At 42.9% G+C, this 16,044-nt stretch overlaps 3 protein-coding genes across 3 annotated transcripts; 2 read left to right on the top strand and 1 right to left on the bottom strand.

Annotated features, from left to right (window-relative positions):
* Positions 1-683: 683 nt before the first annotated feature.
* LOC306738524 (essential MCU regulator, mitochondrial-like) lies at positions 684-2,602 on the bottom strand. The gene is made up of 3 exons (XM_079220387.1): positions 2,433-2,602; positions 1,077-1,235; positions 684-935 (listed from the first exon to the last, which is right to left on the bottom strand). Exons 1-2 carry the CDS (start codon positions 2,592-2,594, stop codon positions 1,098-1,100), a joined length of 300 nt encoding a protein of 99 aa, XP_079076513.1. The 5' UTR covers positions 2,595-2,602; the 3' UTR covers positions 684-935; positions 1,077-1,097.
* A 1,863-nt stretch (positions 2,603-4,465) lies between these two features.
* On the top strand, positions 4,466-9,771 carry LOC306737619 (putative RNA-binding protein Luc7-like 1). The gene is made up of 10 exons (XM_079219367.1): positions 4,466-4,672; positions 5,163-5,257; positions 5,789-5,887; positions 6,217-6,327; positions 6,478-6,621; positions 6,895-7,071; positions 7,195-7,415; positions 7,503-7,532; positions 7,895-8,056; positions 8,499-9,771. The coding sequence occupies exons 1-10, from the start codon at positions 4,612-4,614 to the stop codon at positions 8,755-8,757; spliced, it is 1,359 nt and encodes a 452-aa protein (XP_079075493.1). The 5' UTR covers positions 4,466-4,611; the 3' UTR covers positions 8,758-9,771.
* A 780-nt stretch (positions 9,772-10,551) lies between these two features.
* On the top strand, positions 10,552-14,015 carry pane1 (proliferation associated nuclear element; the record flags this gene model as incomplete). Its single annotated transcript, XM_079220323.1, has 6 exons — positions 10,552-10,608; positions 11,865-11,941; positions 12,213-12,311; positions 12,700-12,779; positions 12,911-13,002; positions 13,866-14,015. 6 exons carry the CDS (start codon positions 10,552-10,554, stop codon positions 14,013-14,015), a joined length of 555 nt encoding a protein of 184 aa, XP_079076449.1.
* Positions 14,016-16,044: the final 2,029 nt, after the last annotated feature.

Raw genomic sequence — 16,044 nt, 5'->3', positions numbered from 1 at the left:
CAGCTTGCACTATAGATAATTTTGAACTACATTGTATACGGTTGAGTAGTTTCATCTATAACGATATAAGATAATCATATGTCTTGCATGTAAAATCTTAAACAAAGTAACTGTCCAGTCGCTGTCTAATTTATGTACTAAGAATGAAAGTAATTAAGTATGAAAAGTGGAGTACCTTAAAATTATACTTGCAGTGCTGTGCATATGTTGTACATTGTTTTAACTGTTAATATTAAGATGCAGCATTGTGTTTTTCAGACATTACTCAGAGCGAAAGACAACGAGGTGCAGTATCTTAAGAAGGAAGTCGGCTGTCTGCAGAGCGAAGTGCAGTCTCTTACAAAGGTACATGTCACGGTCAGACCTCTCCACGCTCACAACTTTTAAAAAAACGCCAGCTGACGCATCCACCGCACTTGTTCCCACCCTTTTCTCCAGGAGAAAGCAGCGGCCTACGAGCACTACAAGGAGGCGTACGTGGAGCTGAGTGACGCGAACACTTAAGACTGGCCACCGCAGCCCTGCAGGAGGGGGCGAGGCCGACCTGACCAATGAGGACGAACGAAAGGGGGGAAAAAACATGCTTCAAGGAACAATGGCAGCGATACAACAAAATCATGACATCGCAATAACGACATGTGCAAAGACTGTGAAGAGCAAATAACAACAAGTGTTCTTCCACGTGTAATCGACTCCCTTTATTGAGTTGTCAGACAAACATGCAAACAAGAGTGAAGGCATAACTAGTCGTTTTGACAGCCTCACATGATATGAGATTTTAACAGAGTGAGTTTAGCAAAAACCACGATGAATAGCAGAGGGGAGAGGGAGGAGACGGGTGGAGGTGGACGGGTGTATTTGGATGTCAAAGTGCCCCATCTTCCCCTTCTTCCTTGTGCCGGCTGGTTTGCGCTCACTCGATATTGCAAAGCACCCTGTGGATGTGAATAAAAAATAAATTAACTGTCAGCTTTCTACACATGGATAAGATTGTGCATGAAAAAAGAGGGTCAGCGCACCAGTGTTCACTGTTGAAATGCTAAATAAGGTACGGCTAAAGTACACTTTGACTTTACCATTTGTTTTCTGGAGCGGTCTCAGTCGTCGTCGTCATCGTCCTCGGGGACAAAGATGTCGTGCTCCTCCAAGAGAGCAGCAAAGTTCTTGCTGATCAGAGTTCCCACGTACAGGAAAGGCACCACCACTGCTGTCATGCGGAAGAGACCAAACGGTGTCTGGAAAACATTGGAGGTGGGGAGAGACATATGAAGACGTTAATGTAAGGCATGTGCTTTTCAGACAATATTAATCTCCACCTCAGTTTGCTCGAGGATATTTTGGTCCAGATTTGTGATTATGAGTAAGTATTTCTCCCAAAGCCAAATACAAAAATCTAATCTTCAGAGTTACTGCAACAAATAAATGCTGTACAGATTGTAAAGCCCCTTGAGGCCGATTTGTGAAATCGGGCTATATAAATAAAATGTACTTGCCGAGACATTGAGCGTAACAAAGCCCTAATACTTCAAATACAGGCTACGCAAAAACTGCATTTACATACATTTTCAAGTTTAAAACAGAATTTTTAAGTATTTTTTAATCAGAAAAGCTTCGATTTAGGCACAAGATTAACTGACGTAAATGTGGCTTGATGGTAGATCCTGTTTTACCTCATTTCTAATTCGAGGCCCTGTTTGGAAGAGGTCCTGTGTTATCTCAATTATCTCTGGGCATGCTGCTCCATCATTGCCCTTAATCAAATTATCCACAGCACATCATGCACCAGCTAGCATTCTAGCAGAGAAAGATAGAAAAACAGCTTGAGGAATGTGGTGGTTAATGGGAGCTCATCAACTCAGTTTTGTCCTGGGGCCTCAGAGACAGGGTATACAGCCATGAGTTGAACAATTCTTTTAGACAACATATTTCTTTTAATTTGGCTCTTCGTAATGGCCTTGGGTGGATTTTCTTTCACCCGATTTGTTCCATTTATATTGAATTCTCATTAGAGTGCAGTTACAGATAACATTAACTGTATAGATGCTATTCTGTTCGGGTTAGAATTGCGTGCCGAGGCAGTTTTATTCGCATTAGACATTAATATAGCTAGTTCCAAAAAAAGACCAATATAACGTTATATATATATATATATATTATAGATATATACCAAAACGTATTATTTGTATTGCGAACGTAAAATGTCCCCTTGAATAAATACTGACGTGAATTGATCAAATAAGTCATAATTACTTCCTGAAATATATCTCACGTTCGTGTAAACATGCGCTCATTGGCTGACTTGAATAACAGCGCGTCTCCTTGCCTTTCTATTCGCTACAGCTCCTGTCAATTCAGAATTAGGTCCCGCCTCCGCTGTCAGTCATATTCCTTGTCGGTTTTTCGCTCGGTAACCAAAGCGGAATAAAACTCACTTTGTCCGGTTTCGGTAAGACTGCCCCCGACGACGATGATACTGCGGTCCTGCTTTGAGTCTTCCTGGATATGTTCGATGTTTTCGAGCCGGTGTTACGGCTCACTACGCCCGCATTTCTGGTGAAAAGTCGCAGCGGGAGCCGCAGTATACCCGTCGCCATTTTTTCTTCTCCAGTAATGTGATGAGGGCTGGAGGGTGACGCCTCTATAGGAGTCACAGGGACGCGTTATGGGCTTGACTTCTTCTTCGGTGGTTTTAAACGACAGCTTGCATCCCTTCTGTTGCATTACTGCCATGACGTTTGACCCACAGTAATAAATAGTTTATGCATCACTTGCCTTTATCACTTATATACGGCAAACATCTGCCTATGGGTTGTGGTTAACTCGTTAAAATGTATTTATTAAAAGTATTTATCATTTATTTAAATTATTTAAATTAAATGCAAACAAAAAACTAAGCATTAACAAAAGGGTACAACAAACATAATGAAAAAGTGCAGTGAAGTAACATCCAATAATCGAAGTTTATTTGAAAGGTTAAAAACTAAACAAATTCACGATAAATATAAGGTTCTGTTCAGTGCTGATATCGAGAGTAAAACATTGGAGGTTGTCCATTTATGTTCATGAATGCTAAATTTACTCAAGGTGATTTGATGACGTAAAATGATCACATCCACCCCACTATAGCCTTCAGAAACAACAACACATCTAATCCATCAATCTGTGCATTAGTCTTACTGATTAAACTCTGCATATCCATCCACAACACATGGCTGTGAGCAAAGGGACAATAAATAAATAAAAAAAATGTATTCTATATAAGTATATTTAACCAAATCAACGTATCTTCTCTGTCTGTGTTTTACGTGCAGGATTTGACTTTACTATGAGTAAGCCTTTACCACTTTATGCCAAATAGACCACAATAATGTGACTGCAGGAAATGTAACAGTAGCTCGCATAATGTAATTAGCTGGAGCTCCCACGCAAGGCTCATTATCTCAGTATTGGTATTCTGGGAACATGGGGTTTCACAACAAGTTTACATTCTCCAATTACAAACGTTCACAAGATAGATGCTGTGTACGCGAATTATACACTATTTATTTAAAAAGAGACTATCTTCAAGTCAGCAAAAATACACAATTCTGCATTTTTCCACTAGAATTATATTCCTGGTTTTTTGTTGAGAGATTTTGAAACGGCATTTAGAGAAAACACAAATGTACTGTTCCACATTCAAATTATAAAAATAATTAGGGAAGGGGTGCACTTAAGGGGTTCTTGAATTCACCATTTCTGTTTTCAAAATATACTTCTCTCGAAAATCCAATGCTCAAACCGAGCAATAAAACAGCCAGTTGTAGAGTCTATCGTTTTTATTCCAGATAAAGTATCTGTGTGGACATGAAGGCTGTTTATGTAAAACAGAAAATGTCCAATTAAACAATAAAAACAATGTAAAACTAGATACATAATGTAATACAAATATATTCCAAATACTGGTGAGGTTTTTATACATTCCACAAATCATTTGTAAGGTATTCAAATACCCAAAAATAATATTTTCGAACATTTTGACGTTTGATTGAGGCGTAGTAACGTCACTAAACCGACAAGCGCGCGAGGCTGACTGCAGCACTTCCTCGAGGCGGAGAGACGTGAGCGCGCTCCGCGGCGACGCGCACGGAGGGGAAGTGGAAAAGGCGGAAGAAAGGACGTTGAATAAACTTGCCAACTTCTAGCCGACTGGCTAGAAATACAGTTAGAGGCCATATTACAGCGGAGCTGGTGACTTATTTCTACACAGACCCAGTTCGCTAACCCACCGCCCTGTCTCCACTCAGTCACCGCTCTCCGCGCGACACACGACACGGCCACGGGACTCCAGTTTTCAAACAGACGTTGTTCAACCGACCCGAAGCCATCCACCGTTACAAAGTCACATTTAGCCGCCGTTAAAGTGCCGCGATAACCCGCCACTTGCACCGGCGCTACACACGACCGGTTGGCGGGCTGCGCGGGAGTCGGGCTGTTTCCCTCCCTGTGGGAAAAGTTGTCCGCGGTCGGTGGAGGCGCCGACGAGGCCTGCAGTCAGGAGGCTGCATGTGTGAGGAGGACCGTTGCTGGCGAGGAGTGACTCACGCAACGTTAGCGCCGACGCTTTGAACCATGTCGGCCCAGGCGCAGATGCGAGCGATGCTGGACCAGCTCATGGGGACGGGGAGAGACGGTGAGCGCGGCCAGCCTGCCGGAGTTGAGACCGGGCAGCCGGTCCGAGCAGGACGGGAGTTTAGTGTTGTTGCTACTAGCATTAGCCGGGAAGCTAACCGATATGCCAGTCGGTGTGTGGCATGCTTTGCAAACAGAGCTAGCTAACATGAGGGTAGCTAGCCGGCTAGCGACCTGTTGTGTTTGAGTCTTAGAGTGTAAATGGCAAGTTAAGTTGTTGCTAACATCCTCTACTAAATACAAAAACAACCATTACTAACATGTTCGCACTGTATTTAATCCTGGTCCGTGTGCTCTTTTATCCGTGGCTCCCTTTCTTTCCACCAGATGTTGTCATTTTATCAGACTATGAGCAGTTAACTTTTAGGATTTACTGGCAAGATGACTCGTTCATGGCAAGTCTGAACCTCCGTGATTTTTAGTACGTATCATGCCACGTTTTAGTCTGTGCGCTGGCTGACAAGTGCTCTTGTGGTTTTCTTTTTCTAAAGGAGATAGCATGCGGCAGAGAATCAAATTCACAGACGAGCGAGTCTGCAAAAGTCACCTCCTGGATTCCTGTCCTCATGATATTCTGTCTGGCACCGTGAGTATCATGTTCACACATTATCATATAGCACACAGTGCAATCAGAAAGAAGTAGGACAGCTGTTATCACTTTTTTTGGGGTCCTTTTCTGGGACATTGAACTAAAAGCGACACAATGTTCCCTGCACGTTTAGGTTGTGCACAGTGGAGGAAACATCCGATCCCCATTCAAATGTTTGACTGTTTTAGGATGGGATGGAAGGCATAAAGCCCTGATGCTGATGGAGGATAGCTACACTATAAGCCTGACGGCATCAATAGGAACCGTTTCAAATGTCGGCTGCGGTTTGGTTCACAGAATACAGACAGATTTAGCCTGTAAACTATTTTATATAACTTTTAACTCGTCCAGTTACCTTTTGTCCTCTTAAATTGAGACTGTAAATGGGGTTGGGAGGAAAAGGGCTACATTTCCAACACCATTCATCAAAATGTGAACACATTATGGGAATTATTGGAAAGACAAATGTCAAGATGAGTGATGATGCATACAAAAGCAGTACGTTGACGTCTTTTGTGTTTTCTGCAGAGGATGGATCTGGGAGAGTGCATGAAAGTCCATGACCTGGCCCTCAGAGCGGACTTTGAGATCGCCTCTAAAGAGCAGGAGTACTTCTTCGAGCTTGATGTGAGTAGTACGCACACATCCTAACACCCCATCATATACTACTCAAGTGAGACAAACTCTGGCTTCATGCGTGCGTCTCACACTTCCAAGTAAATCAAGAGTTTGGTCTAAGCACTGCTGTGAAATTGTGACTCACTGCATGAGAAGTTGGAGTTCTAATTTAAGCAGCACCAAGAAAACTCCAAATAGTCCGTTGTCTCCGAGTTTTTTAAAGGAGAAACAGATGCATGTACAGCAGATCTTTCTTGAAAAAAACGTTTTAAGATTAATTTAGAAGAATGTAAGCTTGTCTATCCAACAAAGACTAACACGTGTGTGTTTTCTCGCAGGCTGCCGAACACCTCCAGTCTTTCATCGCGGACTGCGACCGCAGGACCGAGCTGGCCAAGAAGAGACTAGCAGAGACGCAGGATGAGATCAGCGCTGAAGTGGCAGCAAAGGTGACAAACTCCCTGTCTTCTTTTATGAAAGCTGTGTTCTTCATGACGGGCAATACATTATCTCCTGGAGGAGGACATTCACACCACCTGGTTATCATGAATCTTTGCAAAGTTTTTTGAAATAAAAATGTCTCTCCTGCTGTGAAAAAGGCTGAACGTGTCCACGAGCTGAACGAGGAGATCGGGAAGCTGCTGGCCCGGGCGGAGCAGCTCGGGGGCGAAGGGAACGTAGACGAGGCCCAGGAGGTGCTGGAGATGGTGGAGAAGACTCGAAGCTTGAAGAAAGAAGCAGAGGTCAGAAAGTTGATAACGGCTTTGTTGTGACTAGTTTGTTGTTTTAGAATAAATACATATTTGTGCGAAACATTTATTTCAGACTGAAGACGCATGGTGTACTAATGACATAATACTAATAATCAGGGACTCATTAACGGCGACCAAAGGCAGGAAAACACACGACAGAAATCTGTATTTTGCAGTCGTGATTAAAAACAAGATAAATCTTTGGTTTGTTTGGTCTGTACTTTAATTCCAGCTCCACGGTCTCATAACCTTTTGCCGTTGCAGGATGTGTACAGAAACTCCATGCCAGCTTCCAGCTTTCAGCAACAGAAACTCCGAGTGTGCGAGGTGTGCTCTGCCTACTTGGGTCTTCACGACAATGATCGTCGTCTCGCCGACCACTTTGGGGGCAAATTGCACATCGGGTTCATCGAAATCCGCGAGAAGCTTGAAAAGCTGAGGGTGAGCACTGCAACAGAATAACTTTTAATTTCCCCGGGAAATCTTTAATTGTGTTTCCATTTGATGTGCTATAAACCGAGTGCCGTTTTTCAGTTCTGTTCTATATATTTTTTTTCCCCACAGAAAGCAGTTATAGAAAAACAAGAAAGAATGCGATCCAGGCGGCGAGAGGAACGCGAAAAAGATGACGAAAGGGAGCGACAGTGGGAGGTGGAGCGGGAAAGCGAGAGAGAGCGGGAAAGGGAGCGGGAGCGAGAAAAAGAGAGGGAGCGTGAGTCCGAGAGAGAACGGGAAAGAGAGCGTGAATGGGAGAGAGAACGCGAGGGAGCGAGAGAGCGGAGGAGGTAAGGAACGGTCTGAGTTGCGTTGTTGCTGCGTACAAAAGGAAAAGACTCTGGTTCCCTCTAAACTGAACTGTGTTCCTGTCTTAGGTCCAGATCTAGAAGTGGAGAACGATACAGGTATGTCTGCTTTCAACCGACTCGCTTTGGGCCTCTTCAGAGTAACATTTGACTTCACAAAATGTAAATATATGTATATAATTGGAAAAGAGTACCAACAACGATGAATTGATTGTCAACTATTACATTTATTGGCAGCGGTTTTGATAATCAGTTTGGATAAAGTTCTTGGATTCAAGCGTCAATGTGAATATTTTCGGATTTCTGTACTCTACCATGACAGTAAACTGAAATATATTGATATTGTTGATATTTGAGTTGCGTATAAAGCATTCATCAGAGAATCTTTAGCTTATAGCAGTGCAGCTAGCTTTTTTTCTTCTTTTACTTAAATCTCTTTCTCCTGAAAACAATTTTTCTAGGGCCGGAGGCACCTCGGCTTCGTCCTCCCATCGCTCAAGACGCCACCACTCCTCTCGTTCCAGAGAAGAGGGTGGCGACCGGGATCGGGAGAGAGAGAGGAAGCATCGACACAAGGAGCATCATCGCTCAAGCTCTCACTCCCACAGGCCCAAGAGGAAGAGGTGCAGCGTTTATCCTTCGGCCCCGTTAGAAACTGTGATGGACATTTCACCACAATTCTCAGCCATTTACTAGAGTAAAATAATTAAATGATCATGACAATATTCCACGGACTAATCAATGGTCCAAATGATTGTAATTCTGCTGTAAATACTTTTTTTTGTATTGATCTGATCACTGATTTTAACATCACTACTGTTTTGCTTTAATGCAACAGCCACTGACTTAACATCCAAGAATTAAAAATCTAGTTTTACAGTGTTTTTAAAACACTGTTTGTACTGGGAATAGATCTAGTTCTCTCGCGATGAAGTTTAACTTTCACCCCGCTAGTCTGACTTGCTCCCAGATATGGACAACTATCTTCCATATAAGAGATACCAAGTCCTCGATGCTGCACGTTTCATGATGACAATGATGCTGATGAGTTTCTCTCCCTCCCAGGTCTTCCAGAGAAAGATCGTCTCACACCCGTGACGGAGAGCCCTCGCCGTCCCAGGAGATGTCCAGACCGGGCGCAGCAGGAGAGGGCTGGCGTGAGGACAGGCCGGAGTACGCCGACTGGGAGGGCGGGGAGAAGCCCCCCCCAGCGGACACGGCCTCGGCACCAGCCACGGCCAGGCCCAGGGAACGGGAGAGATCCCTGTCGTACGAGCGGGACCGGCGCTCCAGCTCCGAGGAGCGAGAGTCCGGGGAGATATGAACAGGAGTGGACACCTCCGAAGTCTTCGTTTTGGATACATTACTTACTAAAAGGAGCATGGGGAGACGAGTGTGTGTGCGCGTGTGTGTGTTGGTGCGAATGTGTGTGCGCGTGTTCATGGTAAGAGCGGGACGTACATCAGCGGGGGTGGACGGTGGAACCTTAACATGGGTATGAGGGAACAACTTCTGTGGTGGCGGTGAAGGAAAACATGCAAAACCAACTTTTATAAGTCTGAATTGTGGAAGCAGTATAGTCTTTTTTTTCTTTTTTCTTTTTTTTTTTTTTATGCCATCTTGTCGATTCTATGTACAGTTATTCTGACCATGACGGGTGAGCGATGAGACGGCAGCCCTACGTTGAGTCTCTTTAGTTTTTTTTAATCATTAGTTGGAACCTTTAATGTTGACACTGTTTTCCTGTTCCGTATGAAATTCGTCGGTCTCGGTGGCTGTGGATTCATTCACACGGGTTGGACTCATTAAATGTGGCGTCCCTGGCAGTAGTGTCTGTGAATGACCGAAGGCACTTCTGATGTTTGTCTTTGATTTGCTGCCTTCAAGCCATAACGATCTCATTTGGGAAATCCGATACGCATCCCAGAGCCTGCCTTTAAATTCCGGCTGCAGTGATGAGCTCGTTTTACTTAATAAATCTCACCTGTCCCCCTCCCCTCCCCTGAAAGAAGTCATCCAAATAGTTCCACTCAGTTCCTGACATGTGAATGCATATAGATGCATATTTACTTACCAACACTGAAAGACCCAGGGACTCCTGTTTGCTGTGACACAACCTGGATGTACTGGGGGAATCTACTTTGCTGTGCCACCATTACGTGAATAAAATGTTCTGCTTCTATTCAAATACAATGTGTTTATACAAATTTCTCTTCGGCTTCACTGCCCGTTTGTGTAAAAGAGTTTGGACAAATTAAGCATTTTTGTAGTATTTGTGGTATAACTTTAGTGTTGTGGTTGGTGCCAGTGTGACAGTTTTCTCCCTCTTATCTCTTTTTTTTAAATTTAATTTGAGCTTTTTGGTCCTTTCATTTATCACTAGTATAAAAATAGATATAAATGTAAAATAGTTTTTGGCAATAAAAATCGCCCTGATGAGACCAGAAAATCATCTCATTGTAGGATCATGGCTCGGGATGAATAGTGCATGGTACAAATACTGTTTACTGCATGCAAAACAAAGTTTAAAAACGATTAATCATTATGCATATCACTATTATAGGGTTATAATTAATGATATGCTATTGTTATGTTATGCTATGATATGTGTAAGCATCACTGATGTAGTAGCTTGTAAAGGTGGGGCTATCTACTTTATGTACTGCCGGGTGTCTTAATTCATTAAAAATACATTATAATGCATTAATTTAGCATTAATGCTAGTTAACAAAAATAGTGAATTAAAGAAATACAATATTTGCCTCAAAAGGTGTGGAGACTTAAGTACATAATATGTAAAATATACACAAGTACCTCAAAATTGTATTTATAAAGTACAGTAATCCCTGAATTACTAGTTCAGCATTTGGCTCAAAGTACAATCTGTACTCGAGACGTTGGACTGCGAAACACCCAGCGGCCTGTAGGTGGCAGAAAAGAGCTGCGCTTGTTGCGGGGAAAACGTCACTACGTCGACTGCCGATGGAGGGAAAACGTAATGACGTCAGACGCACATTCAGAAAAGAAGCGCGAGGCGACATGAGAAACGACCAGAGAGCTAGCTTAATTTATTGGTCTCGTTAGCTAAACGTATGAAACGGGAGCCGTTTGTTTCAGGATGTCGCTGCTGAAGCCGTTCAGCAAGCTGCCCGCTTTGAACTCGGCGAACATCTTGGTGAGTTTGTGGGTCGTTGAGACCAACGGCAGTGGTCCGACGTGACGTAACGGCTGCTCGCGAGGAGCTAAGAGGAGAGGGGCTGTTTTAAAGGGAGCGGACGCACCATCAACCACAGAGACCGCGGTCTGGTCCGGGATGCTCCACCTGAGCGATCCCGTGGTCTGCGTCTTTATACTTCTAATACCCCACTAATGTCACGTTGTCTGCGTCTTTATACTTCTAATACCCCACTAATGTAACGTTGTCTGCGTCTTTATACTTCTAATACCCCACTAAAGTCACGTGACCTGTCAGAATCACAACCATTTATTTGCCAGGTATATTTCACATACGAGGCATTTGTCTTGGCAGGTGGTGCATAAATTAGACAAACAACAATCAACACAGTGCAAGAAATACATATATCTGGTGGCAGATATTGTACAGTTTTACTCCACTAACGTTACATTCCTTTGATGCTTTAGCTGTTACTGCATTTATAACTTAATAAATTAGCTCTGCAGTATATTAAATAATACCCATCACACCACACTGAAGTGATTACCATGTATCAATAATTATATTTCAGTAATATATTATTCAGAAATTGGTCAGGCTCTTCCCATTGTACTTTTACGTATCTTTTTATACTAATACTTTTGTACTTTTATTTAATGTAGTACTTTAACGTAATAGGGTTTTAACATAGTATTGCTACTTTTACTTCATTAGAATTTTTTTTAAATGAAGAAAAAGATTTTGCCTACATACAACTACACTATTTTTATGAAATAATGGATAGTTTTACTATTCATTACATTTCATTTTAAAATAAGTGAAATTCAACCGCGAGTACAAACTCAGAACAACAAGAATCAAGAAAGTACAGTTTCTTCAACAAAGTTAAACCATAAAGTGCTATTAGTAAGTGCCATTTAAGTGCTACTAATGTGCTACTACTGTGCTACCTTCCCTATTCAAGGTGTAGTCGAAAAATAAGTGTTTTTAGTGTGCAGCGTAGAGACTTTCTGCTGTCCTGATGTCAATGGGGAGCTCATGCCACCATTGAGGAGCCAGGACAGCAAACAGTCGTGACTTTGTTGAGTGTTTATTCAGGATTAATAAAGAATTTAAATTAAATAACGTACATAAGCCATGTTTTTAGACTGCCTCTTCAGAAGTATTTTTGATACTCTTTATTTCTTATGGCTGTGTGTGTTATAGTGCAGGGTTCTCAGGCAGTTATGTGCTGACTTGGAGTGTTTTTCCTCCAGCTGGTGGAGAGCAAGGAGCAGTTTCAGCAGAGTTTGGCTGACGCTCTGGTGCAGGAGACGGCCTTCACTGTCAATGTGTGAGTACTGATGCGCCCGTTTAAACTGCAGTGGTCAGCGGTTACGCTAGAGGACATGGTCATTAAGCACACAACTGGAAACGCCACCTGCTATTCTCTGGAGCGAGTACCAATACCTGAATAGTGTCATTTCATCAGTGCATAGCATTCCCCCCCAATACAACCCGCTTGATTTATTGCTAGCCTCTTGCACCATTGATCCCATGTGACCACAGAACTGCCTCCTCTTTGCTACATATCACACTCTGCCTTTATTGTTCCCGTCCATCAGGAGACTGGCCAAGAGTCTGCCTCTGCCCATGGAGAACGAGGAGAGCCGTCCGAGGATAGACCTTGTGGCGTTCATCATCGACCTGACGTCCGAGCTCAGGTATCTTTCAGACCCTTAATCAATATTTTAAATCTCCACACCGGCACACATGGGTCAAATATCTACTTTTATGTTGTCCGTAAACAAATTGAGTCTCTCAGTTCCAGCTGTTTCTTTCTCTTAAACCAAATATAAGTGTCGCACTTACCACATCTGTTATTTAATATAGAGATATCTTTACTCTCAAGCAATGCATCCACTTCTTTGATAACTCTAAATATAAAAATACGGTTCTTTATGGAATTCTGAGCATATTTAGTGCCCACACACATACACACACATACACACACAGCTATATTAATGCTCTGAGTATTGTATAGAGAACTTTTAAAATATACTATGTAATAGTTTATCGTGTGACCTTTTATCATTTTGTTTTTTTCCACAGTTTCCAGTCGGCAGAAGCTTCCCTGAAATGTTTGGACCCTGGCTATTTCCTTGGAAAAGTCTGCTTCATGGTCACTAATGGTATGGCGACTTATTTGTTTGCCCTCCTCTCAGCTTCTTGAAGGAGTAAAAGAGGTGAAATGGATTTGTGTTGTTGTAATATGCCCCATCCTTCCCAGTGTTGTTAAAATTACCCCGTCTGTCTCCTATAGCTCGTAACGCTGCGGTGCCCGTGGAGCGCCTGGACGCCATCAGAAGGCTAGCTGCATCGCTGCACTGCCCCCTGCTGTTTGCGGAGGATCAGGTTGGTACCATTGAAGGTAGTTTAGACCCAACACATCATTTCAGAGACCAATCTGTGTGTAGCATGAAGGACATTAATGGCCCGTACATTTGCTCAAGAAAAAGAGGCTGTGAACAGTAATGTTAGGGATAGGGCTGCAAACTAAAGATTATTTTCATTGTCAATTAATCTGCACATTATATTCTCCATTAAGCCTTCCAGGGTTCTTACGGTCATGGAAAACCTGGAAAAGTCATGGAATTTAAAAATAGTTTTTTCCAGGCCTTGAAAAATCCCCAAGGTTTTGGAAAAGTCATGTAAATGTGTTATATTCATGTGTTCATGTCGTTCATTTATGCTGAGTTTGAAATAATTAATATGCTTTTAAAAGAAAGACGCTCAAAATATAAGCAGGCATACATACAGGCATCTATATACATTCTTATAATCAAACTATTGTCTCATTCATTTGTGTCATTTAAGGTTTACTGTATGCTTTGGAATTCTCATTGTTAATTTAAATACTACATTTTCTCACTTTCATGTTTACACAGAGATTTCACAACGTTTTGATCATGGTAATGTGGTTTAAGTCATGGAGATCCATTAGCCAAAATGTGTATGAACCCTGCCTTTTGTCTAGAAAGTCAGAAAATGGTGAAACATTTTAGAGTATCTTGTTTTGTCCGAGCACCAGTCTAAAACCCAGTGATATTTAGTTTACCGTCCTACACAAGAACCAAAAGAGGAAGACACTGCAGCACATTTGGGAGGATTACATTGAGCCTCCTGCAGGAACCCATTTGTACATAAATAAATAGCTGTGTATTCTGCAGTCGATAACGCGTCTTTGTTTCTTTATAACGTGACGTTCTCCCCTCCAGACACCAGACGGTGTGGGCAACGCTACAGAGAGGCTGCTGACCATCCTGAAGGTTTCAGCCGGCCTTGTTCCCATGGCTACCGCTCTCTACCTGTCCAACCTGACTCGCAGCACCGTGCCCCCGGATATCGACCAGCCGAGCTTCGATTAGCCCCCAGCCCGGCTGTTTTCTCTGGAAGTGTGTGTGTGTGTGTGTGTGTGTGTGTGTGTGTGTGTGTGTGTGTGTGTGTGTGTGTGTGTGTGTGTGTGTGTGTGTGTGTGTGTGTGTGTGTGTGTGTGTGTGTGTGTATTTATAGTCGTGGACTCTTCCAAACTGTTAGCACATTTCTGTATTTCCTTCTCGTCAGTTCACATTACATGCTTGTGCCTTTTTGGATTTTAAGCTGCAGTTTGTTTCCCCCCCTGAAAGTGCACATCAGCAGAACTGGTGGCAGAGAGGAGCTTATAAACCACATGTGGAGTCTGGATTTTATACAATATCTTTAACGTGCTAAAACTGGAGACCAAGTGTATCGCAACTCACCGTAACGAGGTGCGCGAACATGTCTGTCTTCCGGCTCTGAAAAACACAGAAGACATTGTTTTCCACGGTAGGAAAACGGGTCCTAGTGGGGTGACCACAGGTGTGACTGATTAACAATTAATTATGGAGCCATTCCTGTGAGCCAGACCAGCCTTAATGCAACAAGGGCCCTAATTAGTGTTATTGATTACACCTGTGTTCACCCTACTGTATGACATGCCCACATGGCTGCAGAGCCCTGTTAATGTAATTAAAGACAGCTGTGCTTTTCCTGCAGCAAACCATCACAAAGCAAAGCCCTGTTTTGGTTTTAGCCTCCAGCGACTTTAAATGTCCATTCTTTTTCTTTTATGAATAGTCCATCAGTTAACGATTTTGCACACTCATGGAACACACCCACGCAGATGATATGAATAGTTTTGGGCTTATTTAGCTTGCTGGACTGTGCGTGTTTACACTAACCTTCGTCTAATCAGCCGGATACATTTCTTTAAATAGATTATATATACTGTGCAGCAGCAGCAAACATCAAACTGCTCGTTGTGTATCGAGGCCAATAAGAAGCTGATGATGCACAGCTTCATTCCAAGCCGCCCCATTATTTCCATATTGCACAGTGTATTTAATTATAATACAGCACAATATGCTGTTTTTGTGTATAATGTGTCGAGGGATGTTTTTGACAGCTTTGTGTCAACACAGTGAAATTACAGAATAAATGCTCCTGCTTGTCACACATTGGGCCTGAGTCTTCTGTCCCGTTGAATGTAATGTGTGACCTCTGTTAGATCTACAGTTGGGTCAGGAGGAGGAGGAGGAGGAGGAAGAGGAGGAGGAGGAGGAGGAGGGAGCGGTGCCGGTGTGTCCTTCAGAGTGTGACCAGAGGCTCTGTGCCGGCTGTCACGTCTGCATGCATGCACTGACGCACACACACACACACACTATTAATAGTTAGGTTATCATCATGGCAATTATCCATCATTCAAACAAGCCGTGTTCAGGCATTAAGTCAGAAGGAAGGGTAACGAGGTCAGTGGGATGTGAATGTCAGCGATAACACCGATGCATCCCACCGTCTTTTAGCGCGTTGAAGTCGACATGAATATTCATTATTGAGCCTAAAGAAAAGCGGTGCTTCTGAGCTAAACGCTGACACGCTCACAGTAATCACACCGAATGCGTGTAGATGGGGTCACGAGTTAATAGTCTGTTTGTTTCATCCGTCTTTTTTAAACATTCAACTAACTGACAGACTAAGTATAGATCTTGTTTTCATATTAGATTATCACCAAAAAGATGGTGAGGTGCAATGAAGCAGAGGTGTGTGTGTGTGTGTGTGTGTGTGTGTGTGTGTGTGTGTGTGCACGTGCGTGCACGAGGGACTCTGGTGACGTTGCTGTGTAATGCGTTCAAGTGTTTTTCTGCGTGTGTGTGTGTGCAGAACGCTTTACTAAGACATTCAGACTCGACCTGATTCCCTTCCGTCAGAAGCTGGATTGTCTTTGTGCAATGTTTTGACAAAGACATCCGTCCCCTCATACAGGTTATATAATATATATATATATATATTATTTTCCGAATTAGCAGTAATTCATTCTAACAGGAACGGTTTAAAGCTCTATTGCCCCGAGCGTCAAGGACACAGGAGGTGACAAGT

Source organism: Taurulus bubalis (genome assembly GCF_910589615.1).
Source record: "Taurulus bubalis genome assembly, chromosome: 6".
In the NCBI taxonomy this organism is placed as follows: Eukaryota; Metazoa; Chordata; class Actinopteri; order Perciformes; family Cottidae; genus Taurulus; species Taurulus bubalis.
This window is presented reverse-complemented; position numbering and strand designations above follow the sequence as displayed.